Raw genomic sequence first — 26,842 nt, forward strand, 5'->3', positions numbered from 1 at the left:
CTGCACGTGTTCAGCCCGGGCAATCCCTGGGGGCTTTTCCCAGCCAATTCTGCAGCCTGAGCCTGAACTGTCGCCTTGGAGCTTCTGATCCGTGACTTGCCGTATGAATTTTGTCAAGCCCCTTCAGCTAAGCTGATGCCAGCGATGGAATATAAGCGTAAAAATAATTTCTTAACAGCTGACCTGTGTCCGGATGGTTGTCCTGGGAAGGCTGGGACCCTCTGGACCACAGCTGGGGAGCTCACGGCTGGGGTAGACCATGGTGAACATGGGTTGCAGCACCTGGGCAGGGAGGTCAAGCCTCTCCCAGCCTGCAGGAGGAGTGAAACTGAGGCAGGAGATGCAGACACCCCCGCGCCATGGCTCCCCTTGCATTCCCTCCTGGCGGGTTTGAGCAAGGTGATTTGGCAGTCCCCTGGCTCTGCCTGGGCTGATAATGGTGCCTTTGTGCCGCCCGGCACCGCACGAGTGGCTGCCACTGCTGACTCAGGGCTTTTTCCCAGCCACCGCCACTGCGGGAGCCCCGTGACCCATCGGTGGGGGGACCCTGCAAGGGGGGGGGGGGTAGCAGCGAAGCAGTGAGGCAACGGGCTCTGCAGAAAGCCAGCAGCTGCAGGAGCCGACATTACCCTGTGGTGGAGGGGGCATTCCCAGCTGAACAGGACCCGGTGAGTGCCTTAGCTTCTCTGTGGGGTGTTTGATCAGCAAAAGCTCCTAATTAAAACACAGGTGAAAGTTGCCCTCAGCCACTCCAGCTGCACCCTGGGTGGGATGCCCATCTCCTCCTGCGGCAATAACCTAGGACATGTAGGGACATGTAACCTGGGGACAGCTGACCATGACGGCTCTCCTGCTGCCCCTGAATGAAGGGTGCTCAGGGACCACTTGCAGCCCGCTGCCGCAGGGACAGCCCAGCCGGGGACCCCACAGTTCATGTTGTGCACCCCAGCTTTTCCCTGCAGGGGAGGGGGGAAATAAGGAGCTGGCTGGGTCCGCTGCGCTGGAGGTACTAGCACAAAATGCTCCCTGACCCCCTCGCAAGGAGCCTGACCCCATGCTCCCAGGTTTTTGGCCGTGTGGGGACAGGCTCTGTCCCCCCAACACTCACTTGGTGGTGGGAGCAGGGAACCACAGGTCTCACCCTGCCCTTTGCTGACTGGCCTCGATTTACCAGAAACTGCTTTTGAACAGCATCTTGAAGATTGATTTGATTGATTGAATTTTATTTCAGGGTAGCCCAGGTCAGCCTCTTTGGTGTAACTCAAAATCCTGTCCCACCTCTGAGGGGTGGTGACTTGCCACCACAGCAGCACACATTCAGCCCCCCTCAGCCCCAACCCTGCCTGTAGCAACCTGCCCTCCAGCCCATGCTCCCAGGGTGGGGGGTTCCCCAAACCCAAGCCCACCAAGTTAAACCCCAAACCCCTCCAAGGACAGTCCAGCTCGCAACCCCAGCCGTGCCCAGCAGCTGGTTCCCCCTGCCTTCATCAGCCCACCAGGGTGAGGCTGCATCTTTCTGCCACAGAAGCCATGGGCTCCCGGCACTTCCCTGCCCGGACCGTCCTCTTTGAGAAGGAGTCCAATGGCGTCACATACCGCGTGCCTGCTCTGCTCTACCTGCCCTGTGTGGCCAAACTGCTGGCTTTCGCTGAGGAGCGGCTGAGTGCCGACGATGCCCATGCCAACCTGCTGGTGCTGCGCCGTGGCACGATCTACGGGAGCTACGTGGAGGTGGGACAGGGGGATGCACCTGGGGTTGGGGGGGGACACACTGGGCTGGGGGCACGGGGACGGCGAGGTGATTATCCTCCACTGCTGAGCACAGCTGAGCTCCTGGAGGCACCTGCATGGGGAGGGGAGGCTGGGTCAGGTGAAGTGGGGTGGTCCTCACCCCTCTCCCTCCTCTCCTCCTCCCTGGGCAGTGGGAAGATATGCGCGTGCTGGAGACGGCGACGCTGCAGCACCACCGGTCGATGAACCCCTGCCCGCTCTATGATGAGTTCACTGGCACCCTCTTCCTTTTCTTCATCACGGTGCTGGGCAGGACCCCTGAAGCCTACCAGATTGTCACCGGCCAAAATGTCACCCGCCTCTGCTGTGTCACCAGCGCCGACCAGGGCCTGAGCTGGAGCACAGCCACAGACCTGACGCAGCAGGTCATTGGCGGGGCCATCAAAGGTAGCCCACTGGAGAGGGGCGAGGAGCGGGGGGGGACAGTCAGCAGGAGGATGACCATGGGTTTTGGCCTTCTGGAGCCACCTGTGGTGTGGCTGGAGGTGGCCTCAGGGTAGGAAGCCCACAAGCATCAAAGAGATGGGATGGAAGATGACCTCAAGCAGAGGGGAGAAGGGATGGAGGGAGTAGCTCTATCGCTTGCACGGGGTGGGAGAGACGATGGAGAGGCCCTGTAGCTGTGGGTAGGCCTATGTGTGAGGACAACCAGGCAGCACTGGGCCCTGCTGCACTCCCACCCCACCACCTTGCTAGGCTGGGGGGGGGGGGAATGCTCTGGAGACTCTTCCACGTTGGGCATGGCAGGTGCACCATGGAGGCCACTCTTTACTCACATCCCATCTCCCCTCCCCAGACTGGGCGACATTTGCACTGGGCCCCGGGCACGGGATCCAGCTGCGATCCGGCCGGCTGCTGGTGCCCGCCTACAGCTACCACATCGACTGCAAGGAGTGCTTTGGCCAGCTCTGCAAGACCACCCCTCACTCCTTTGCCTTCTACAGTGATGACCACGGCCGGGGCTGGCGCTTTGGGGAGTTCATCCCCAACCTGCAGACAGGCGAGTGCCAGCTGGTCTCAGTGGATGAGGAGGATGGCTCCAACGTCCTCTACTGCAATGCCCGCAGCCCTTTGGGCTTCAGGGTCCAGGCGCTCAGCACAGACGATGGGGCTGTCTTCCACGGGGGGCAGCTGGTCCAGCGGCTGGTCGAGCCCCCCCATGGTTGTCATGGCAGCGTCATCGGCTTCCCCGCACCTTTCGTCTATGTCCCCACTGCCCCCTGGGACCCCACGATGCCCCTCCGAGGCTCAGCTCGCCGGCTGCTCCCTGGGATGCTCCAGGGATTTCGGTACCTGCCCACCCAGCAGGCAGCAGGTGATGAGCTGCCCGCTGTGTCCACCAGCAGCCACCACGAGCCAGCCGAGCCCAAGGAGGGCTGTCCTACCCCAGGGCTTCACAGCCATGCCCATGGTATTGCCTTAGTCCGAGGGGACCCTGTGGTGACCCCCAGCCCCACCACCTTCTTCCAAGCACCAACATGGGTCCTCTACTCCCATCCCACCAGCTCCATGTCACGGGTCAACATGGGGGTTCACCTGAGCACCTTCCCCAGGGACGTGGAGAGCTGGACCGAGCCGTGGGTCATCTATGAGGGCCCAAGTGCTTACTCAGACCTGGCTTACATGGAGCTGCCCTACAATGAGGCCTCCATCTCTGGTGGCCCAGCCATCGCTTTCGCCTGCCTCTACGAGAATGGAACACGATCGCCCTACGAGCAGATCTCCTTCAGTATGTTCACGCTATACGATGTGCTCCAGAACATCCCCCTGACAGCCGCTGCTCCCCAGCAGGACAGCGGCCCCACACACCGCAGGAAGCGGAGGCGAAAGAGCTGCCTCGTCTCCTAATGCCCCCCCAGGTTGGGTCCCCCCAGTCCTCCAGCACCGGACCCTGGGGCACCAACCCAGAGCCCAGCGCACTGGGATGCTCACAGCCTGGGGTCCTGCCACCGGCCAGCATGGCCCCATCACACAGAAGGCATGCGCTACCGTCCCAAAACTGGATTTTTATCTCATTTTTATTGCTATTTTTTAATTACATAGTTGATTAGGCATGGAGGCTTGTGCCACCAGCCCAGCCCCAGGCTCCTTTCTGAGTGCATGAGCCACCCCATGAAATACATAATGGGGGGCAACAGCAGCAAAGCAGGGGAGAAGGCATCTGGGGACACCCTGTGCCACCTGCCTATGCCAGGTGCTGGGCCGGTGGGATGTCATGCTCCAGCTGTGCCATACCTGGTACTACCACCCTGCTCTGAGGGTTTTCCTCCCATGGTCATAAATATTTATGTTCTTTTTTTAATTGCTACTTTTTAATGGTGCTGTTTGAGCCAATGCCTCTTCTCTGAACAGTCTCTCTAAAATCACTGTGCTGCTTTTGGCTGGGGTAGAATTAATTTTCTTCATAGTACTATATTTTCGATTTGTGCTGAAAACAGTGTTGATGATACAGAGGTGTTTTTGTTACTGCTGAGCAGCGCTTACACAGAGTTAAGGCCTTTTCTGCTCCTCACACTGCCCTACCAGCGAGCAGGCTGGGGGTGCACAAGCAGTTGGGAGGGGACACAGCAAGGACAGCTGACCCCAACTGACCCAAGGGATATTCCACACCATGTGACATCATGCTCAGCAATAAAACTTGGGGGGGGAAAGTTGGCTGGCGGACACTGCTCGGGGACTGGCTGGGCATCGGTCAGTTGGTGGTGAGCAATTGTTTTCATTTGTATCACTTGTCTTTCCTGGGTTTTATTTCTCTGTCTCTGTTACTTTCCTTTTTTTTTTTTTTTTTTCCAATTATTAAACTCTTCTTATCTCAACCCATGAGTTTTCTCACTTTTACCCTTCCACTTCTCTTACCTCCATTCTGCTGGGGAGGAGGGTGAATGAGTGGCTGTGTGGTGCTTAGTTGCCAGCTGGGGTTAAACCTCAACAGTTGCCCAGTTACTGTTTAACCTGGCTGATTGTTTATGGGTTTTTTAAGCTACCCTGGACATTGCTACTTTCCTCCGAACCTTATCAGTTTTGTGGCAAACATCCTCCCAGCACAGGCAGGTTCAGGTCTGTACCCACGCTTGGCCCCTGTGAAGGATTAGGGGATGAGGGCGCGGGGATGGGGGATGCGCTGAAGCCAGTGACACCCCCTGCGAGTGCAGCGGCGGGTGGTGCGTTGGAGGTCCTAGGCCGGTGGGGATGCGTGCGGGGCTCCTAACATTTGCTGCATGCATATGTGTGCATACGGGTGAACTTCAGGGGGGCTACACCTCAATTCCAGCACTACTTCCCCCAGCACGACTCCATCCAAGCCCCCCAGCCCCAGCCAGAGCCTGGCTCGGCTCCTCCAGTCTCCTTCACCTCTCCTGCCCGGTGCCGGAGACAAACACTAATGCAAGCTGCCCTAAATACAGACTGATTAATGAAAATAAGTTAGTGTTCCAGCTCTTGTCTCTACAAATACCATCGCGTCACATTTTGCACCCGGGCAGGTGGAGGCTGATGAGTAACGGCCAGGGGAGCCATTGGGCTCGTGTCGGGATGCCAGAAACCAGGTCCTCACCTCCATCGCTTACTGGGCTCATTTCCATCCCCAAATGGCTGCTACCCCCAAGGGCATCTGCTCCAGGGAGGAGGAAGAGGTATTGCCCAGGTGGAGGGCTCTGCATGGAGGCAGCCCTTTGCACACTGACCCCACGCCCATTGCTTCGACAACTCACGCAGGCTGGGATGTCTGTCCCCTATGGGCAACCCTGTCCATCTTGCACGGGGCTCTTGTACTGGGCTGGTGTCACAGTTCCTGCCATATCCCTGCTACAGCATTTGCCACCAGCCAAGGGACACCCGGGGGCTGATACCTCCTCCAAGCGCCATCCTCCTGGCACCGTCGCAGGTCCCTACTTCCCCTCACAAAAGCCGCAGAGGCACCCGAGGCAGCCGTTGAGGATCTGGAGGGAGGCCAGCACCATCTCGGTGGCGCTGACAAGCAGCAGGAGAGAGAAGAGGACAACATTCCAGGCCACGATGCCCTCCGGCTCCAGGCAGGTGCTCCAGGTGCGACGATCATACAGGTAATTCTGTGCCCTGCATGATGGGGAGAGAAGGAGATGCAAGATGCAGCCCCGCAACGCATCAGGAATCACATCGCTTTCCACCATGGAGGTGTGCCCCAGATGCCCCCTCCTTCATCCCGAGGGTGAACAGGGTCAGCAGTGTGATGGGGATGGGAAGGACCACATAGAAAGCCGTGAAAGGTGAGGACCTCTTGAGCTACTGGGGTCTTGCATGACCACCAGCAAGCCCACCTCACCCCACCCACCATAAATAATACAGACTTAATTAGCAATAAGCTGATGAGGTGGCACTGACAACTCAACCCTGCTGCCTCACCTGGTGTCAGGCTCCTTGCCGCCGGCGTCCAGGAAGGGGTAATCCCAGAGGATGCCATGCCCGCGGCCATGCTCAGAGGCATTGTAGAAGCAGAGGGGTCCATCGGTCAAACCCACCCCAGAGAGGACGAAGCAGGCGGCAGCACCCAGAAGTGCCAGCTTGGAGAGCACAGCAGAGACGAAAGCCTGCGGGCAGTACCCGGTGAGGGCAGTGTGGGGGGACTGAAAGTCAGGTGGGCTCCAAAATGTGGCTGTTTGTTACTGGTGGAGTCTGGTAAGGGGGCAAATCTCCCCTTCCCCTCACCCCAAGGGGCTGCAGCCCTGGGGAGCCGAGGCTAAGGATAGAGCCATCGCTGGGCTGTTTTGAGCCAGACAGAAGCAGGCAGGGAGCGGGGACAGGCAGGGAGCTGCCATGCAGAGGTTGGTGAGGCAGAGCCCATGCCAGCAGCCCATGCCACCTCTTGGGAGGTGGCACCATGCAACATCCCACCATGGGGCCAGGGGAGAGGAGGCACCCTTCCACGAACCACCATGCAAGAGGGGGCACCCTGCCACATCCCGCCCTGGGGCCATGGGAGAGGAGGATCCATGCTGAGTCCCACCACAGGACCATGGGCGAGGTGGCACCTCACCACATCCCACCCTGAGGCCACCCACCACATCCCACCATGGGCTGCTTGGGACTGCTTTGGCACGGGGGTCCTGGCGCTGCCTTACGTTGCGACGGGTGCCGCAGTCGGAGCAGCCGGCACATCGCCACCCCACCGCTGTGATATGGGTCGCTGCCAGCAGCACCTGCAGGAAGGAAAAAGCAGCTGGGGGACGAAGGGGAGCCACCTGCTCTGTCCCTTCATCCCTGCTCCACAGACACGCGAGGAAGGGCGCGGTGCAAACTGCGGTACTCACGGTGATGCCGCCTCCCCAGACACCTGGCATGGCCCTGGCTTGCTTGCTGATGTGCCCCTCCACCAGGTACTTTGATGTCCCGCCAGGGAAGAGCAGGAGGATGTTGGCTGCCACAGAGAGCGTGCCCAGTGCCAGCAGACAGGGACCCACGATCCGGCTGCATTTCCCCACACACATGGCCACCCTGCATGAGGATGGGGAGGAAGAGGAGGAGAGGAAGGGGCTGCCTTCATCCATTCAATGCCCCATGGCTCCCCTACCCTACGCCCATCTCACAGCCACAGGTGGATGGGAGTTTTCTGGTTCATGCTTTTGGGTCCCAGCCTACCCCACTGGCATTGCCCTTACTCGAGGGCAATTTCCAGTGGAAATCCTATTTTCCACACACCATCTAATTAATGAAATATTAAAAATAAATCCAATGGTAATACTGATCTACTGCCATCAAACAGTTTTCTTGAGGTTGAGCTATTTTATCACAGAAGGAGAAGCCCAGCTACAGACCTGCTAATATTTCTTTGTCAAATGGGTAAGGGAGTTTAAAACAATGGCAGGTCCCACACCGAGCCTTGAAAGATGTGAGACCCACAAGGTCAACTCCTCCAAAATGTTACCAACCATCACGGCTCGGTTTGACTTCGAGTGCTTACAATGAGTAGGAGGGAGCCAGGAAAGGGGCAATATCCTTGGGCAAGGACTTGTGAAAGCACATCAGTCTCCAATCAAATCCGACAGCAACACCATCCCCATCACACACTAGTCCTACCGTAGGTCTGAATATGCTGAAACCAATTAAAGTTAATTAAGAAAAGGTTATCACCTATCCTCAGGCAAGCCATCCAGCTCCGCTGGCATTTTATTAAGTTATCAGTTCACCTAGGAAGTGCCTGCCCATCTCCAAGTGATATCTTGACAAAAATTAACTCTCCCTCTTCTGCACCCCCAAGACAGGGGATATCCATTGGTCACTCTGGGACTGCTGACAACAACCTGGTTTGCTGTTGCCCCGGTTTTCCAGGTTTCTTCTACCCTGTGTTCACTTTTGCTTCAAGTTGGTTTTATGCATTTTTCCCCTTTCCTGGCGGCTTGCAACCCATTTTGCGCAAGCTCCCTGAATCAAGCTGCTTGTCACACTGGCTAATTTATTTCAGGCTCGCTCTGGCTTTGCAGAAGCAGAAGCGAAGATGTGCCGCGTGGTCGTTTCCGTGGGAAGAGCTGCCTCAGCCTCCCTCGTGCACAGCGTCAGCGATGGGGAGGAACCGCTCAGGCTGCGTGTCCAGCATCTGCATAGCCCTAGAGGCCGGGGGGCACCCGCCCAACGGGGCTTTGTGCGGCTGCAACCTGCTTAGAGACCAGCCACGCCAGCCCCGTCAGGCTGCTGGGGGCTAGGGAGGGCTGAATGTGGAGGAACAGGGCTGCAAAACTCTGCTGCATGGAGATGACACAAGCCAAGAAGCCCAAGGTGGACCACCAGTTCCACCCATCCTGGAGCTTTACCTCTCCACTGCTTTCTATCCTTCCTGCCTTGGTTATAAGGAATTTAGGGCCTCTTGCCCTCACTGCAGTCCCACCTGTAGTCCAGGGATTATGCATGGTTGTGGCCCCCAGAGCCACGAGCGTTCAGTGCTGTCCCACCTCCCCACTTTGGAGGACCTTCCAGAATAGCTCTTGCTCCTCAGGAGCTCACAGCGTGGGCTGCTCTCACCAGCCCGAGGCTTCTGTGATCTTCTGTAAGTCTCCCTTTAACCTCTCCAAGGACTCTCTTGCCCCTCCACTGCTGCCCTCTTCCTGGGGAAGGCAGCAGGTCTCCTTCCACCAGGAAGCTCTCCACAGCTTGCTGTTCCCCCAACAATGCTCCCCTTGAGCATGAAGCGTTTGCATTAGCTGCTTTCTTCTACCTCAGCCAATACAGACAGACAAACCCCTCTGTAAGGGGAGGTAAAGCAGCTCAGTCAGTCTCTATTAGGACACTCAAAAGAAAGACTCCCTTCCTGCTAGCATGTCTCCATGGCCAAAAGCAAGGGGATTCAAGCAAAGCCCAGGCAACCTGTCTACCCGCCTTCTCGGCTTACCTGGAAGTGATGCCACATGAAGCCAGCAGCGTCCACCCCTTAGATGAGCCCTGTCCTGGAGGCATGACCCATGGGTGACTATTTATGATGTCCTAGCATGTGCTCCATGTCTTCCTCCTCCACCCTAAGGTCCACCCACCGCATCAGTCACGATCCTCCCCTCTCCCACACAACTGCCGGCTCAAAAGGAAGAATGACTGTCCCGTCTGAATGAGCTAGCCTCTGCCGGTGTTGCGGCTGATCCATCTATTTGATCATGCCCCCTTCCACTGGCTGAAGCCACAAGTCCACCAAAACATGCACAACTTCAGATTTTAAGGCTTCTACCACGTCTGCCCTAAATGCCTTGACCATTGCCCGAGTAGCAAACACCATTTCTCCTGGAACAGCCTGCAATGACTATGTAGGGTGAACATTTTCCTCTCTCCTCTGCAGCCCACTCTAAACACTATCGTTCTGTCACCGTGAGTCCACGTCCCCCACCAAGGGCTTCTTCCATCGTGTTTCACCTTATTTCCCTTGTTGTGCAAGAGCTTTGTGCATGGCTGCCTCTTCTCATTCTTACCCGCAGGAGGGAGTATACTAATATTTTTATGAAAGCTTTTAAATATTCTCGTGTCTCAGCTGGTTCCTATCTTCTGCCTTTTGCTTTCTTGCAGATAGCCCAGCTTTTCCTCCAGGTGTTAAGCATACCCCCATTACGTATATATCTCGCATCTTGGTGATAACATTGAGAGAGAAAGGTTATTTCTGGGTATCTTATCTTAACTATTGCAAGTCACCAGACAGCAGCATTTCAAAGTCCTATCCGGGGTCAACATGGCTGGCAGTTAGCATACAATGGGAAATCTCTTCTGATCCCACAGAGAAGGTCTAACAGTAGCAGCTCCAAGATGGGAAACAGGACTAGGAGAACATGACCTCCGTGTCTGAGAACAGGAGACAGGAAAGCTGTAGTACAAAAAATGGCAAAAATGGAGCCGTTTTTCTGGCAGGGGATTGCGGGCAGCACAAGCAAAGAGGAGAACTGCTTGTGGGCTGTGCAGGCAAAAGGAAGAACCTTCTCAAAGAAGAGTTTGGAGAAGGTTCATATTCCTCATGCATTCATCATGAGGACCTGAGGCACATCAGCTACCTGGGATGTGGGCTTCCCCATCTGCAACAGCCACAGGAGATGAAGTCTAAGTGCAGCTATCTTATAGCCCTGATAACGTCTTGCTCCAATATAGTAAATAAAAAAAGCAACTAGAGTGCTACCTTGCTCTACCTAGGGCAATGCACACCAGTAGCATTTGCCAACACGTTTCAAAGTAGCTTTTCCTGCTTTCAAACCAGTGAGTACAGGACTGTCGAGAATATAAAAACTGCTCTAAGTACAGCATGCCACTGTTGGCAGAAACAGAAAATGGAGTTGGACCCCTTGAGTGCCACATGGAAAAAGATGAATGGGCGAGACTGGGTTACATCAGCCAATTCCGTTTTTCTAGGAAAAATAAGCTGAGAGGAGCAAATTATCCGAATAATGATAGTTCCTCTGAAAGGAAGATCAGAGTTTGCACCAGCATGTAAATTCCTGTTTTATTCTTAAATAAGATGAATTGGTCTCTAAAAACCAGACAGCAGCAAAGGGAAAACATGTAGGACAGCAGACTGCTGAGAATAATACATTTTTTCCTTCTCTTTTTTTTTTTTTATTTAGAAAGAGAGGAAGCGTTTTTCAGTCTGCTGGAAGAAAATGTGTTGCAACCTCATCTTGTGCCCTTTTCTTCGTCACGGCAATCTGAGCTTCCTACGTTGCCACACACATGATCTGGTCAATCATCTCCCACAAAAAACACCATGTCATTCATGATGAAGCATCAGGGTGAATCTTTACCCCAGTATCACTGATCTTTCCCTTATACCCGCTCCAGCTCAAGTCCATAATAGTAATAATAATAATAATAAAAGGCTAATTTTAGCCCTGCACAGCTTCCCCAAGCACCTTGAGCTGCTGCATGCCTCCCTTTCTCACACAAGACCTTAATTATGAAAGTATCAGCACAGCAATTCAAGTAACTTGCTGCCAAGTCACCCTGCCACAGTGCTGCCAAATGTGGTCCCATGCAACGTGACGCTGGCTCGGCAAGGTCCTCCTGCCAACTCCTTCTCTGACACCGGATTGCAGCTGAAGAGATGCCAGCTGCTTTCATCCTAGTCATTTCGTGTTGCTTTATCCTGTCACACTTAGAGGGATCTGCCTCTCCAGCCTACGGTTTGCAGGTCACATTTGGCAGTGGCTCTTCCTGAACTTTAAGGTCTGTGAGCTTTTTATAACCACTGCGTCCGCTCTCTTAACCATGCTCCCCTGCTCTTTGCTTCCTCAAACTCCCCTGGGGCTGTGGAAATTGTATGGCAGGTTGGGTTTCAAGAGTGGTTTGGCTTCAAGGAGAATCAAAGAGGCTGAGTTGGGTCTGAATCTGCAAGATCGAACCATTCTGTGCCAAACCAACCTCCACCTTGGTCCTGTCCAGAGGATGCTCAGCATGAGTCACCAGTCTCTCCCACTCCTCTCAGACCATCTGCAAATCTGTTTCTGCCACTAGCTAGCTAGGACTTCTCCAAACTCAGGTGTGGGCACATTCACTGCCAACGGTGATCCCCTTAGACACATCCTGCACAGTTTGTGGCTAGAACTCAGACTGAAGAAATACCAACACGATTGTGCTAGATAATATGGCATTGGCTTTAACTTCCTTACGAATTTCACCTGATTTAATACTTCAGATGAGATAAACCAACCCAGTTAAAAGTTGGAAGGCATCTGCAGAAAGGAAAAATAAATAAATTAAAACCAAGAGGTATCTTTAGTCTATCCTGTATCCCCTGACCTGCAGACTATGATGAAAAAAATATTTCTGACTCAGTTGGAATGGGAAATATTTTCCTAAGCTGCATGAAGAGATCAGGTTGTTTTCCAGCCTTGAGAGGCACACAAGCAAGTCTTCATCACAGAAGCTGGCATCGTCCAGTTAACATAGTGAGAAAGAGAGGCACATATGCTGAAAACTAAAGAGAAAGTCACTTCCAAGATACCTCTGGAAAGGCAGCTGGAGCTGGAGCAACAGCCTTCTGGCCTCCTCTGGAAGTCAGTGTCTCCCAGGAGGGTGTTAACCACAGAACTCGGATAACCTCCCTCGAGAAAGTTTTGGGTTCGGATAAGCCAAGCCAGGGACATTTGCCCTCCTATCCAAGGCATGCTGGAAATGAGTCATAATGAACACTGGTTGAAGGTTTTAGCATGACTGTTGGCACAGTCAGTCACCCTATTCCATAACTTTTTGGAGAGTTCAAACAGAGCAAGACCGGGGCAGCGGCTGAAGTTATTGTTTCAGTGGACACCCACCTACAGTCAGGAACACGAGGATGACCTGAAATCAGTTTCCTAAGTTTTTGTTTCTCCACTGCACCTGATAAGTACTTGCCCAGAAGGGACTCTGCTCATCAGCATTTCATGTGAGGCCCTTACAGGAATGTCCCAAGGAGCCCAAAAGACAACTGCAGAAGTTTAGAGGCTCCGTCTTGACAACACCTGTACCAGGAGGACATTGATGGTTCAGAACAGAAAGCCGCATTTTCTCTGCCTTTCCACTGGGAAGGATGAAAAGTCCTAGCCCTGCCTCTTTTTATTCATTTTCATAAGGGTATTTTTCCTAGCAAGGTACCAAAAGTTTGTCTCTCTTCAAGATTTTGTAACCTCTAGAATGGGCTGAAGCTTTCTTGGGCTAAGCAAGCAGCTCACAGTAATCAACAATTCCTCATCAGCAGGAAGCAGATGCTTTCTACTGAAGTCACTTACTTGGTTGCATTTATTATCAGGCACCATATTGCAAACGGGCTTCAAATTCAGGTAAGCCCTGTCCTTGCTGGCTGGGCAGACCTGGAGCTAGTATCTAAAATAACACACATTTGGACTTCTCCAGCTTCTGCTGAGCTGCAGCTTCTGCTACTTATTTTGTAAAGAGAGCCAACGCCAACAAAAGCTACTACAGCCAGGATAGGAAAATCATAAACTTCCCAGAGGTTCAACAGAAGCTATGGCACCTGGACCTATTCTGCCTAGTCAAGGTTCACAGACCCAGAGGCAAAGGAAAAAGAAAAGCACCCAATCTGACAATTTTACTGAAAAGTCAGATACACACACATAGGGAACCTGGCTTGATTTTCTTTCCTTCTACCCCCAATAACCTTACGGAAAATCTCAGAAACTCTCCATATAACACAGGGACAGACTTTCATTAGAACCAAAACAACAACAAAAACCCCAAACCCAAAACCCAAGAGATGAAGAAAGCTACTGAAAACCGTTTGTTTTATTTCCAGGATCAAATATTACAATAGGACATTTACATATATTTATAAAAAAATGCAGCAGTTGTGTATATAGATCAGAGGTTTCCTTGAGTTTGGTCCCTCCCAGCATGGTGAGCTGAAATCTTCCAAATTAATCCTCTCCCTCCTCCCACATGAAGTCGCCATCATTGAAGAAGAAAGTGATGACCGTAAAAACTGACAGGCAAAGTCATAATTTTGAAAGTGTAAGTTCACCAATTAGAGGAAATAGCTTTATTTTTAAAAATCATCTATCCTATAGTCTTGTGTCTCTGACGAGGCACCACATCTCTGAATTTTACCCAGAAGTTCTTCATATAAATTTGTTCTATAAAATAGCACCTCGTCCCCCTGCTCCATGTACTTTTAATATCTATCCTTCTATACCTTAAAGTCTCAGCACCGTTTAACAAGCAGTTACAAAATTACTTTTCTCTGTACTGCAGACACTCACAGTAATTAAAGACAGTGACCAAATCCCAAACTTCTGCACTCACTCCTAGTATACCCATATAAAACAACAGAACATAAAACTGAGGCAAGTTGAGGCACTGATGTCAAGTGCCACATTCTCCGATTAAAAACGTGTGTGTGTGTGTGTGTGTGTGTATATATACATATGGCTATATTTATTGGGAGTGAACAGACACTAAGCATCTCACAGACAAGAGGAGACTGGAATAAAAGTAATCCTGTACATCATCACAGAAAGGGTATCCATTAACCTCGCCAGTTCAGGAGCAGATAGCAGAGTAAAACCAAAATGCAGTAAAACCTCAGGCTCAGAGAAAACCTCAGCAAGACTCTCTTTGCAGAATGTCAGCCAACAGACCTCAACAGCCAGTCGCCAAACGTGTTCAGATCAACTCCAAACATGCGACTGCCAGTATTTCCAACAATGTAGATGACCAATATAGGGCTCAAACCATGAGTTTTGTTCTACCTTTAAAACAGTAGCTGTTCCATTTAAAGAAAATAATTTCTGTTAAAATAAATAAACGGAAAGGGTTGGGGAGAGGAGAAGCTGTATTGAATCTATTGAAACAGCTAGACAAGGCACACTGAGTCTTTATGGGACTGAGACTTTGCACTTCACCCATCTAAAGCGCGTCTCTGCTACCCCTCCTCCTCTGGAAGTCCAGGACTACCTATTTTTTACTAACTGGACTAAAAAGGGATTAAACAAGAAGAAACTAGTGACATTTACTAAAAATTTTATCTCTTTCTTCACATGGTTTAGGGAAAAAAAACAAACCCAAAAACCAAACACCAGATTTTATGCATCTCCACAGCAGTTGGTACCTGACAAAACGCAGCCCAAGTGACACCTTGCCCCCAAAAGAAAAATGCTTTTGGTTTAGCCTTTGTTGCTCTTCGATCCCTGTGAACAAGCTCGGTGCTCTGTCAAGAACAGACTCAAAAAGCCAGGATTCAGCATCCCAGCTCCTCCCAGAGGCAAAGAGTGCGCTCTCAGATCTGGCTGTCATTAGCTGCCCACACAAGCTGCAAACCGCGTGTTGTGCCCTCTGCTCCAGGGCAGCTGTGTTCAAAGACCTCATTCACGGAGATGAAACTTTCATTTTTGAGGATGCTGGCTTTTCTTTCTAGTGCTTTCAAGAAATTTTTCCACTTAGCCATCAAGAACTCAAGTACACTTAATGAAAAAGTTCTCAATAGTCCCAATGTATATCAAACAGCAAAGCACAGAATTACATGTTTTCTAAAAAGTGTATTTGAGAAATCAGACCCTTCAGTGATGAGGTTTGTTTATTAAAACACATTCTAAAACCAGCTGCCAGTTTCTGCAATGGTACAAACCACAGCACCAGTGAAAGTGGAAGCTGGTATAAGCTGGTGCAGGTGAGTATATAAATTCGGTAGTCTTTAAAAAATGTATCTATGAAAGTAGTGGACCATGTGAAATGCAAGCTGTTTGCAGCAGTGAACAACAGACGTGCTTTACAGACAGGAGCTGTTATTCTCCTGTAATAGCAAGGCAGCAGTTCTAGTGAGCTCTGGAAAGTAGGGTGATGCAAAACTGCTGTTTAAATCTACTTAGGAACAATGGTACCTTTGGGTGCCTTTTTATAGACAACTATATTTTACAAGGCTATTACGCACATATATGCACGTTCTTTTAATACTGATGTCAACTTATCTGATTTATCAGGAAGGACAACATACTTCAGTCCATGAATATCAGAAACTTAAAAACAGCAGACCTTAACTCAAAGCCTAAAAAAACCAACATGAGTACACTCAGAAATGTTTGGCACAGTCTTTATCTGCCCTTTTTATGTCAGTAGGGAATGTTGTGAGGTTGAAGCTGGTCAATCAGCTTGACTTAAGAGCATGTATCATCAGGAAGACCTGAAATCCTTCTCCGGGCCTCTGAAGGATCACAAGCAGGAAGCCAACAGTAGATGTATCAACAGCACCTGGCAGGAAAAGCCAGTGCTCATTTTGCCTTCTGTTTCTGAATACGGGTTGTGACTGTGACTATTAGCTGCAATTAGACATTAAATGTCAAAACAAAGCATTGTTAGATGAAAAGCACATGCAGAGGAAACTTCTCCACAAGCAGCAAGAAGCTACAGCTTGAAACGCGTTAGCTCCGTTTAATTCTCTTCTCAGAAAGACTTCCACTGTCTACATGCACTTCTGCTCCTCCAAACTCATGTCAGTCCTTGCAACACAACACACAAATTATGGCCAACCAACACTCATATGAAGCCACAAACCACAGCCTTTGAAGGATTTTTTTTTTTCTTTGTCCTTCATATTTCAACATCTTATTTTGCAAGTAGAGAATTAAGGCATTTTTTTCCAACCTTGTCAAAAGCAACTTGAACTTCAGATTTAACATCTAGAAGCAATGGTGACAAAGGCTTTTTATAAATAGAGCCCAACTAGTTTACACCTTCACTGCTACAAGCTGTTGCAGGCATAACTTGGTTAATGTTTTCAGCCACGTTCCTCAGGCCAGCAAAACACAAAGCCTTCGGAGTTTGGAGGAACAACATGAATGACGTATCCTGGTTGGTGCTTAACAGCTTTCAGCCACCACTGCACAGCTGATTGAGGTGTGTGCTGCAGCACTGGTTTTATTTGGGTTGGGAAGAAGGGGGATAGAGGGCAGAAGAATGAAGGGAGAGAAAAGCCACATGCAAGGGCACATACTTCTTAAAAACTTTTTTTCTCTGCCTCCTGCTCACAGCCCAAAACAAAACAAAACTGAAAGAAAAAACACATAGTGCCAGAAAAACAAACCAAAACAAACCAAAACAAACAAGCTCCTAACTTTTTGGAACAGAATAAACTACTAGGAACTGCAAGACAGAAATAAAATCCCATTTTCAATGTAAATTTTCAATTTTACATTCTTCTTTCCCCATTAGGGGATTAATATTTTTCTAAGTAAAACCTCAAAAAAAAAATAATTAAGTGAGAGCATAAGCACTCCTGGTCCTACTACACCAGCAGGCGAAACCATTTACTGTGCTCCAGAGGCATGTTTCTTGATGGTTTAAAAATAAACTTGCAGCAGCCAAGTGCAACATTTGCTTCCTTGCGAGAGAAGTTACTGAGCATAACAAAAGCAATGAAAAGCTAACTAACCTAGGGCTCCCTGTTTGTTTTTGATAGCAAGATGGTGAGCGTAAGGTTACTGCTTTTCTTACAGCTGAGCAGAGGAGGAATTGTCAGCTGCCCTGCGACTCGCACACTTAGCTCTGAAAAAGAGGGTAAGAAGGGAAGGTTCATAGTACGGGACCACACAGTGCACGATCTCTCCAGCAACAGAACTGATGGAAGAAGTTCAGCTCTTGTCCGCAATGTGGTTTGCCCTCTTCCCCACTGCTGATACAGCTGTTAGTTATTTTGTATCAGAGTGCTTCAACATATCACAGCCTAGCCCCATGTACATTAGTACCACAGGGGAGGGGCAGGGGGAAACAAGAGAAGCTACCAATAAAACAGACCTAGGACTGAAAAGGCAGAGTCAATTTTCTATGTATAACTTAACTGCTAGAAAAGTTGATGCAAACAACGTTCCCAGAGCAGATACAAACCCAAGCCTGTGCAAAGTGAGTTGGCCCTCCACCAGCAAACACAGCCAGCCTGCAACAGCTCAAAAGAGGAATCGAGGAATCAGCAGAACCATAAAGGCTCCCTGCCTTACACCGGCAGGAGAGCAGGAAAGGCCAACATGCTCCCAACCCCAGCCTGAGGGACACGAAAGGACTATCTATACATGTGTTGGGTACTGCATCCTGTTAGCAGCCTGCCTTAATTTTCCTGTGGCTAACCACAGAAGAGGTAATGAGTTTCAAGGCAACAAACATCAGTGAGTTATTTCAACTAGACAGCTGAAGATACTTAGGGCAGCATTAGATCTACACCGAAAGGGTTTGCTTCTGTCCCGCTCTCTCATATGACCAACTCTGAGTTAGGAATTTGGATATCCTAGTAACACAAAGGATCCTTCAGTCTACAGGTGCCACTGCTGCTTCACAGGCCAAACACGAACATCCCCTCCTCCTCTGCTGGCCTTGCAATTCACTTTCAAATGCTGGGAAGCAGCCTCAATGCCAGGGTCTCTTTACAAACTAAAAATGCCATCTGATGTCACATGAACCACTGACCAGAAAACCGTGATCAGCTTTTGCTTTCCTGATACTGCATCTTGCAGTAGAATGCAATATAGCTCTTGTGTATAAGGGAAATCAATTTATGCAATTGTATGATTACACAAAAAACCTCAGTTATGAGCAGAAGATAGTTGTGAGCTAATATTATCATGGAGAATGCAAGACATTTTCTGTGATTTCCTTAAAGACTCCAAAGTATGCAGGCTAGTATGAAATTAAAGGCAAAATATCTTGAAAAGTTTTAGTCTATGGTAAATTTCTGACCACTAAAGTCTTTAACAAGTATAATCATCTGACAGTTGCAGAAAAAGTTAGCAGTTGTGGTAGGTCTCACATGCCTTCTTCCTCACTGATGAAGAGCACACTAATTTGAGTTCTTAGTTAAGTAAATACACAGATTCGACATCCATCTTGAGGATGGCTGTGTTTGTTAACTGTTATCCCACTGTACTACCTATTGTAACACCAACTGATCAACAGCTCAATGTCTACGAGAAGACACTGGAAAAACAGGGCACTGCGCAGCCCAGTGTACACACAGGATACGCCTGCATGACTTCTGGTGCCGGCTTCCAGAGCTGAAAAGAAAGCCTAAATAAAGCAGCAGCTTTCCATACAGCCTTCTAGATTTAGAGGTAAGTGACTGTAGATGAAGAGCATAAAAAGCAGCCTAGAGCATTCAAGCCACCAGGCTGTGAAGTCTTTTATAAAGCATTAATTCATTCCACAGTTTGACAAGGCTGTGTATGTTTTTAATTAAGGAAAGAAAACCTGCCTATGACTTGCTGTCCTGCTCACTTGCAGTCAGTGCCATAAAGCCCCTGCAAAGCTAGTCACTCCTGGGGAAAACAAAACAAAACACCATGCAAAGCAAAAAGCCAACTAACTGTCAAGTTTTTATGACAGGTGTTTTCCAGAGAGTCCAAGTTCTTTACATTATCTTGCCACTTTCTATCATTTGCAAAATCCTGACAGTAAGTAAAAAAGAGACATTTAGGGGATGCTGGGAAGAGAACAAATGGAACCCCCACCTACTTCTACCAAGGAATCAGTTCTGCTCCAACAGTGGACACGCAGCTTTTCCTCTGGGCCAAGCAGTCAATCCCATATAGAATATAGTTGGGGGGTTTTTGTTGGTTGGTTGTTTTTTTTACTATGTCCACTGGCAGCATTTAAAGCAGGAGGAAAACATGCATGCAATCTAGAAGCCTTGAAATTAGATGGGGGCAGAGTATCTCACCACAGCTCAATCCAACTCCTTCCCCAAAACCAAGTGAACCCTTGAGAAGGCTGTAAGGTTAATGGAGACCTTTCGTGGAGAGAATCAAAACAAAGGAAAGACTGTACTGAAGATTACATTCTCTCCTTATAGACAGATGACACAGTGCCTTATCACACACTATTTTCAAAGATAAATTAAACAAAACAGATTTAAGAATAGCAGCGAGAAGGGTATGTATATTATGGCCACTCCAAGCCCCAGCATACTGGATACACAGATCATCATTTTACTTTATTCCATGAAAACAATGGAAAGATGTTCTTCCTAATGCTCTCTGCAGGGCCCAAGCTGAGGAAGAAAATAAAACTCTGATCGCTCTCATTTGGTCACTAGAGCAGGAGAAGGGAAGAAGAAAGAGAAGGGCCAGCCAGCTGCCTGCCTGATTTCAGCACTGCAATCCTATGACCCTCAACTGCATATTTAATGAATTGGTGTCCCAGGCAAAGAGGAGAGGGGAGGAAGGCTGGGAGAACTCAGGCCACCGTGCTAATTCCTTTCCTGCACAAACACAGTCTCTTGAGGACACAGGCCTGCCTCCTGTAATGTGATCTCATAGTCCAGGTGGGAGAGTTTCCTTCGAGGGAAGTTGGTGAGAAGTTCAAAGCGTTCATTGGGGTATCCTTTTGACTGGACATGTTTCACAAGAGCCTGAAGAGAAAGAAAGGCAAAGAAGTGTCATATAATTCAAAACAACACAAAAGAATGTTAAAAAAAAATCCCATTTTCCTTTAAAAAAGGAAGTTTGTAATCACAAAGGAAATTTTGAAGTTTTGCATATAATATAGAACCTCTTTAATATCTAATTTGGCCCACATAGTATGAATAATCACAAAAACTAATTACCAAGTGATCCCTTACCTGATTCTTTAAACAGAAGGAAGACATACATAATAGTACATTAATTCAAGCAAGCTGAATTCCACGTCACACATTCAAGTCACAGTAAACTAAGATTAAAAAAAAATAATAGATGCCCCCTCACTTGTTTATCAGACATTACCCTTACACTAAACCTAAAAGCCACCAAAGAAGCATTTTTGTGGTGTAGCATTGACAAAAATAAATGCAGTATTTTTACTCCCCCCACCCCCCTTGCCTTCAAGAAACATGAGGTTTTGGGGTGGTTTTGTTTTTTAAAGCTCTTTCCAATTCATTGGACTTCTCTCCCTACAAAAGCAATTGGGGCAGGATACAGAGGGCATTCGGATGAAGGGCTATCAGCCTCACAACCCAACAAGCAGACATATCAGGAAAAGCTAATGTCCATGCTACGATGAGAGAGATTTCCCAAGTTCATCAGGAAACACAGCAGATGAGCGTAAAGCATGAATAGACAGGGACAGAGAAATGGAGGTTGGCAGAACAGTAGGGGATACAGCAACAGTAGCTTTTTAAAGAGGGGAAAAAAGATAAATCAGTATGTAATAAAACAGAAAGTATGAAAAAATAAGGGGGTCCCAACAATACTGTTCACATAGTTTTGGTGGGCAACTTATGCCAGTAAATTAAGCGTAAGGAAGTAAGCTAGCAGTATTAAGCTTCCACTAGTACTAATTACTGCACTAGCTTCCCTTTGCTATTTAGCTGCTGCTTTGGGACCACAGCGACACAGCACACAGAAAAAAGTGGCTGCAAACAAGCACTTGGCAGTTACTGCTGCAGCTCACAGACAAGGAGCTCAGGAGATCACTTGGGTGGCTGCTCATTTTAATGTTTGTGTTCTGGTAGGAAAGCTGTTGATCATATGGTGCTGACATGACACAGGATATGGTCTCCCACAACAGCCTGCAGCACTCTTCCTAATGTTTCAGAGGCATCAATGCAGATGGAGCATGAGGTCAACGAGCTGCTGGAAGAGGTCAGCTTGTTCTGCTGCATCAGGGAAGATGAGCAGGAAAGCAGCAGGATGCTGGCAGCAACACTGCAAGGGCAGGAACTGAGGCCTTGTGGTGCAGACAGAATGGGATGACCAGAAGCAAGACACAAATGCTGGGAGGACAGCAGCTTGCAAGATAAGGCACCCTGAAGACCTGTGGCAGCAAAACAACAGCTCTCCTCTCATTTGGGGCGGGGCAGAGAAGTGGAAATCAGTTGAAAAAATTACATGAAGTCTTGACAATAAACTGGGAGGACAAATAAATTCCACTGGAAGACACAATTGGACGCACTGGTCCACCTCAGCAGGTCAAAACCAGCAGGGAGAAGCAGTGCATGCTGGTGGAGGGGACTCCTCCTGCAGGGGACTGAGGCACTCAACTGCCAACCTAACTCCGAGTCTTGGAAGCCTGCTACTTGCCTAGAGCCCAGATCCAGGATGTCACGGAGAGACTGTCAAAACTCATCAAGAAAGCTCAAACGTGTCTGCAGTGCGCCCTTGCAGCAGCAACAGGAAACCTGAGCTGCATCAACAAGCATATTGCCAGCAGATCAAGGCATACGATTACGCCACTCTTCTCGGCCGTACTTGGAATACTGTGTTCAGTTTTGTTCTCTCCACATTCAAGAGGGACAAGGAAAAACTGGAGAGGAGCCAATGGAGGGCATCAAAACAACTAAAGTAGAGGACATGCCTTGGTACATGAATGAAGGTTGAAGGACTTGGCTTTGTTCAGCTAGAAAGGAAAAGGCTCGGTGGCAATACCATCACAATGTTCCAATGTAAAGAAGATAAAGGCATTTCTTTCACAAAGACGCATGGTAACAAGAGACAACACACACAAATTGCTCCAGGGGAAATCTAATCTATGTATAAGGAAGGAATCCTTTACCGTGAGAGAAATTAAACTTTGGAGTAAGCTGCCCAGAGAATTGGTGGAATGTCCCTTGCAGGAAGTATTCTAGACTTAGCGTGAGAGGGCCCTGGATAACCTCATCTACAGTCCTGCTTTTCAACAGAGGGTTAGACCAGATGATCTCCAGGGATACTTTTCAACCTGGATCTTTCCAAGATTTGATGACTGCAGAACAGCCAGGGAAGTACCTGCACGGAGATTTCTTCTGAAGTCATCAAAATCCACACACAAACCTTTGGCATGAGGAGAGTGTTGCCCCAACGTCCTCTTTTACCTGTACTGTTCTTCAACTGGCTTTGCAGATTACAATGCCTGTGTCTCATGAGGAATGCAATTAAGTGGGTTTTGACTTCCTTTTCAGGCAACTGTCCCATTTAAAGGCCAGCCTTTCCTACATACCTTATAACACTAGGTAGACAACAAAAGTTATTCAGGCAATCAGTCAGTGGTGCAAAGAGCTGAGCTGCTGAACAGAGTGAAGTCAGCCTACTAATTGCTTCTATAAAAAGGCAGTGTTACCTTTTTTTTTTTTGCCTGGGGGAAAAGGGATTACGGTAATATTGGAGGCAAAAGCACATCCTGGAGATAAATGTGTAAAGAAGACACTCTTGATTGATAACAATGCAATAATTTAAAAAAAAAAGTTTTTCAAAATGGTCAGTGTTGGTGGGAGAACAACTTCATATCATCAGTTAAAACTTCTAAAGTGCAACTGCCTCCTTAAACAATTTATTTTTATAGTTCTGGACAGCTTTAAAATGGGAGCAACTAAGGGCTAAAAAAAAAAAAAATCAGCATGGAAATGATGCTCACAAAGAAACATCTGAGACTCAATCTTGATCTGACTGAAATGGCTTTAAAAGATCACATGACATGAGCATAAAAGCTGCCTGTTCAGCTCTGCAATAAAAAGACATCTTTACCCACAAACCTTGACTCACCTAAATTCCTCTGCTGACTCTAAAGCAGACAGCAGCAAAGTACATCACATGCTGAGATTAACTTCCTTTAACTACCGCAGTCCATAAAAGGAGTCAAACCAGAAGTCAGGATTATCAGGAATATATCAATATTACACTTATGTACCACCTAAATAAATTAGTTAAGTATTCAGAAGTGCTACATGTTTAATAATACATACAACTTTATTTAATAGACTTTTTCAAAAAGCAGTTAAGATATAATAGAGTACTTTGAAAAAGATTATACACCAATGACTGCTACAACAAAACAAGAATGAAGGTCTGAAAGTAAAGCTGGTTCCTACAGTAAAAGCAATGCTCTGCCAGGGTTCCTCAGTCTTTATATTTCAGCCCCAGGACTCCACATATAACACTGTAGGCAGTCTACATCCTACCTGCTTACGCTTGGTTTTGAGAGCTGACAGTGTAACAAAAGCAACTTTTTTTAAAATCTTTTATTTTCAAGCAAAAAACTTAAGGATGAGAATATGAGCTTGAGACACTGTACATTTCTAGAGTGCTGCAGACTAGGTTATAGTCTCAACTTCTGTAAAAGATGTGACACTTTTCTCCTAAATCTGCACAAGATCCTTCTGAAGAGATGTGCTTTTGCCTTCCCTAACAGTTCAATGCAGAGCTTTTAGGCTGATTACATTAAAGTGAGCTTAACTGGCCACCATGTCATGAAAACTCATGGCTAACAGGAATACAGTGACCTCTTAACACACTGCTTCCAGATAAGCACCTCCAAAATTTTGATGGAAATGCCATCCACATCAACTTCTCCACGGTAAACAAGCCCAAAGCACAGCTGAGACACACACCTGAAGCACAGTAATTAAATATTGTAATAAATTTGTTTTGGGAGAACTTCCTCCAAAGTCTGCTCCGTCACCCACATCCAGAAGGGAGTGTGGAAGTACGATGAAAGAGACGGAGAACAAGAATGAAGAGTTTTGCCTTTGATTTTATCATTGTGTGACCATGGGCAATGACTGAACTTTTAATTTAGAAAAAAAAACAACAAAAAAAACACCCCACAAACAAATGAGCTGAGAGTATTTTATGGTAATTCAATGATTAATGCAAAAGCCATTTAAGAGTCATTTTAGAAAAGAAACTAGCAGGCTTGGGACTAAGGAAGACACCAGAGTGTACCCACAACCCAAGCAGCAATGGAAACATACAGAGCCAGCAGAGTCTGTTGATCGGAAGAGAGGAATGACACGGAAGAAACACAGCAGAACGACAGTGCAAGCACTCCCTGGATATACCACTTTCACTAGATCCGATTTCAATAGTGCCATCACAGGAAAAGAAATTCTCCAGTTTCAGCTCTCCTGTACTCAAACAAGGATTCCGATTAACTCCACTCACCAGAAGTTTAGCTTGTTCGGGCAGTGAAATTTGTTCCCTCTTTCCATCTGGATACCTTAGCATCAGCTGTGCCTTTGGTCCTAGCATAAAGGAAGTTACTACAAGTTAAAAAACAAGGCAGGTGAATTGAGCTCTTCCATAGCTTTTAGGTGGCACACTTTACTGCACAGCATAGCAGGCTTACAGACTGGAGACAAATACAAGGTTCCAGTCTATGAAGATATACTTCTACCACATGCATTTAAAATATACACATCACACTCAGGACTCTTTCAAGAGTTAATAGTAGTGACTGAAAATGGTCGGTGTTCCCAGAGAAAAGCACACTGTGCTACCTCTGTCTTTGAGACCACCTCACTCTGCTGCATCCCAGCTCAGGCACCACAGGGAGGAATAGAGACTCGGGGGACTCGTTTGTATTAGCCGAAGTTGCATTACTAAAACTCAGTCCGGACTGTCAAGGCAGCCAAGCTAATTGAGCAGGAAGTGGGGCTGATGTTATTCTGCTTCTCTACCATACTGGTAGAAGCCCTGTCATATGCACCTGCATTACACCAACGTGTATTTTATCCAAGGACAAAGTCTCAAACTAATAAACTTGAGCTCAGTGACTAACGCAACTCTGCAGTTTGCGGCGTCACTATGCCAAAGTGGCGCTCCTGGCAAGGTGAATCACTCAAACATCTGGTGTCAAGGAGGGAGTAAGACAGAAGAAAAGATTTAGCTTTTCAAAACAACGGATGAAACCATACTGTCAGCATATAAAGATTTTCAGTAGAAAAAAACGAAACACAAGTCACTATAAAAAAACAAACAAAAAAGTGGCAACTTACCATTCACATCTAGGCCCTGAAATGTACTCTCAGGCTTGTCAGTTGACTCCTCCAGTATCTCTGCATCAATGCAGGGCAGTACTCTGTGATTTGATGTTGTCCCAGGCTCAGTCCTTGCAGGGGGCTCAGGTTGAGGCCTCCGGCTCTCCTCTTTTTTATACCCCAAGTCCTTATGCGGAGACTTCCTCAACTTGGCAGGATTCTCCGATTCTTCCTCCTCCTCAGATCCACAAACTGAAATAAACTCTTCGCTTCCAGAAAAAAGCTCCGACTCCGACTCCTCATCTGACCGACTCTCCTGCTTGGCCTGTGAGGAATCAAAATGCGTCTCTTGTAATGAGGCTCTGATAGCAGCTTCCAGCTGGCTGTCCTCACTGGCATCAATGAGACTCTCCTGTTGAATACAGACATAACACAAATACATTAAAATGGCTTTTAAATACATACTGGCTATCAGTCTTCCAAAGAGAAGCTACTAAAACGTCAGGAACAAACAGCATGGAAAGTTAGTCATGCTATGACTACTGAATGATTTCTCCTTGGAGTTTCACATGGAGTAATATATTTTCCTTCCACACATGCACAAAAGCTAAATCCAAAATAAACGCTGAAAGCATAAACTGCACAACAAAAATAGTTATCACAGGAGAAGACATTCCCCAGCGCACCATTTTTTGCATACTCTTGCACTAACTCATTAAGTCTGTTTATACTACTGAATGGGAAATCAGTACAGTTTAATGAAGACAGGCTAGCATGTTCTTTCAGGTTTCTCCAGTCCTCCTAGAGAGCGCCTCATACTTACTGAACGAGAGCATTTTTGGGGAGGGCTAGTAGAATGGCCATCCAGCTGTCCATGCTCACTCAGGAACCCAGTCACTTGGTCCAAGAAAGAAGTCACATCTAGCTGGTGCCACTCCACTAGTTTCTGGCCTAGGGAATGAAAGGTGTCATGAAACATAACTTCAGAAAAAGACTGCAGCTTAGTGGTCAAACACACCAAAACACACCAGTTCACTGCTGTGCATGCACTCTGCAAGAGTCCCTGTTTGTAGAACTGCAGCTTCCTACCGGCTACCACCTGATAATTATGAAGCTTCCTCCTTCCACTCCCTTGAAAAGGTTTCAGTCATGGACAGACATAAATACAGACCCTGTTGATTTCTGTTCTTTTCTTTTTATCTATGGGAACATGTGCACAGAATGGTGAATTAGGCTTCAAAACAAAAAAAAAGCCAAACCACTAAGTTTATGAAGAAGCATTTCTACATTCTTGCCTGCTTTGATTCTACACCTTGGCAAACAGCATTTGTTTCCACAAGTAAAGTGCTAAGAAGAGTATCCTAACTCAAAAAAAAAAAAAAAAAAAAAAAAAAAAGTTTTTGGGTGGTTTAAGTCAAATAGCAAGAAATCTCAGCTCTGATTACA

The 26,842-nt window shown here is 47.9% G+C and overlaps 3 protein-coding genes across 7 annotated transcripts in view; 1 reads left to right on the top strand and 2 right to left on the bottom strand.

Annotated features, from left to right (window-relative positions):
• Nucleotides 1-516: 516 nt before the first annotated feature.
• Nucleotides 517-5,666, top strand: NEU4 (neuraminidase 4). Its single transcript, XM_049802366.1, has 4 exons — nt 517-668; nt 1,526-1,731; nt 1,923-2,178; nt 2,588-5,666. Exons 2-4 carry the CDS (start codon nt 1,531-1,533, stop codon nt 3,637-3,639), a joined length of 1,509 nt encoding a protein of 502 aa, XP_049658323.1. The 5' UTR covers nt 517-668; nt 1,526-1,530; the 3' UTR covers nt 3,640-5,666.
• Nucleotides 5,667-5,672: 6 nt separating this feature from the next.
• TM4SF19 (transmembrane 4 L six family member 19) lies at nt 5,673-9,691 on the bottom strand. 3 transcript variants are annotated; one of them, XM_049802372.1, is made up of 5 exons: nt 9,149-9,691; nt 7,077-7,260; nt 6,888-6,965; nt 6,172-6,356; nt 5,673-5,865 (listed from the first exon to the last, which is right to left on the bottom strand). In XM_049802372.1, the coding sequence occupies exons 1-5, from the start codon at nt 9,211-9,213 to the stop codon at nt 5,679-5,681; spliced, it is 699 nt and encodes a 232-aa protein (XP_049658329.1). In that variant the 5' UTR covers nt 9,214-9,691; the 3' UTR covers nt 5,673-5,678. The 3 variants fall into 3 exon arrangements, with proteins under 3 accessions (XP_049658329.1, XP_049658330.1, XP_049658327.1); XM_049802373.1 differs by having other exon boundaries at nt 6,172-6,242; nt 6,888-7,260; XM_049802370.1 differs by having other exon boundaries at nt 6,888-7,260.
• UBXN7 (UBX domain protein 7) overlaps nt 9,692-26,842 on the bottom strand; it is a 35,235-nt gene continuing 18,084 nt past the window's right edge. For all 3 annotated transcript variants that reach the window (XM_049802367.1, XM_049802368.1, XM_049802369.1), the window contains exons 8-11: nt 26,220-26,347; nt 25,415-25,808; nt 24,582-24,661; nt 9,692-20,098 (exon numbers count right to left, since the gene is read on the bottom strand). In XM_049802367.1, coding sequence (XP_049658324.1) covers nt 19,937-20,098; nt 24,582-24,661; nt 25,415-25,808; nt 26,220-26,347 — 764 coding nt within the window. In that variant the 3' untranslated portion in view covers nt 9,692-19,936. The remainder of the gene's footprint in view (nt 20,099-24,581; nt 24,662-25,414; nt 25,809-26,219; nt 26,348-26,842) is intronic.

The sequence above is a fragment of the Accipiter gentilis genome, chromosome 6 (genome assembly GCF_929443795.1).
Source record: "Accipiter gentilis chromosome 6, bAccGen1.1, whole genome shotgun sequence".
In the NCBI taxonomy this organism is placed as follows: domain Eukaryota; kingdom Metazoa; phylum Chordata; class Aves; order Accipitriformes; family Accipitridae; genus Astur; species Astur gentilis.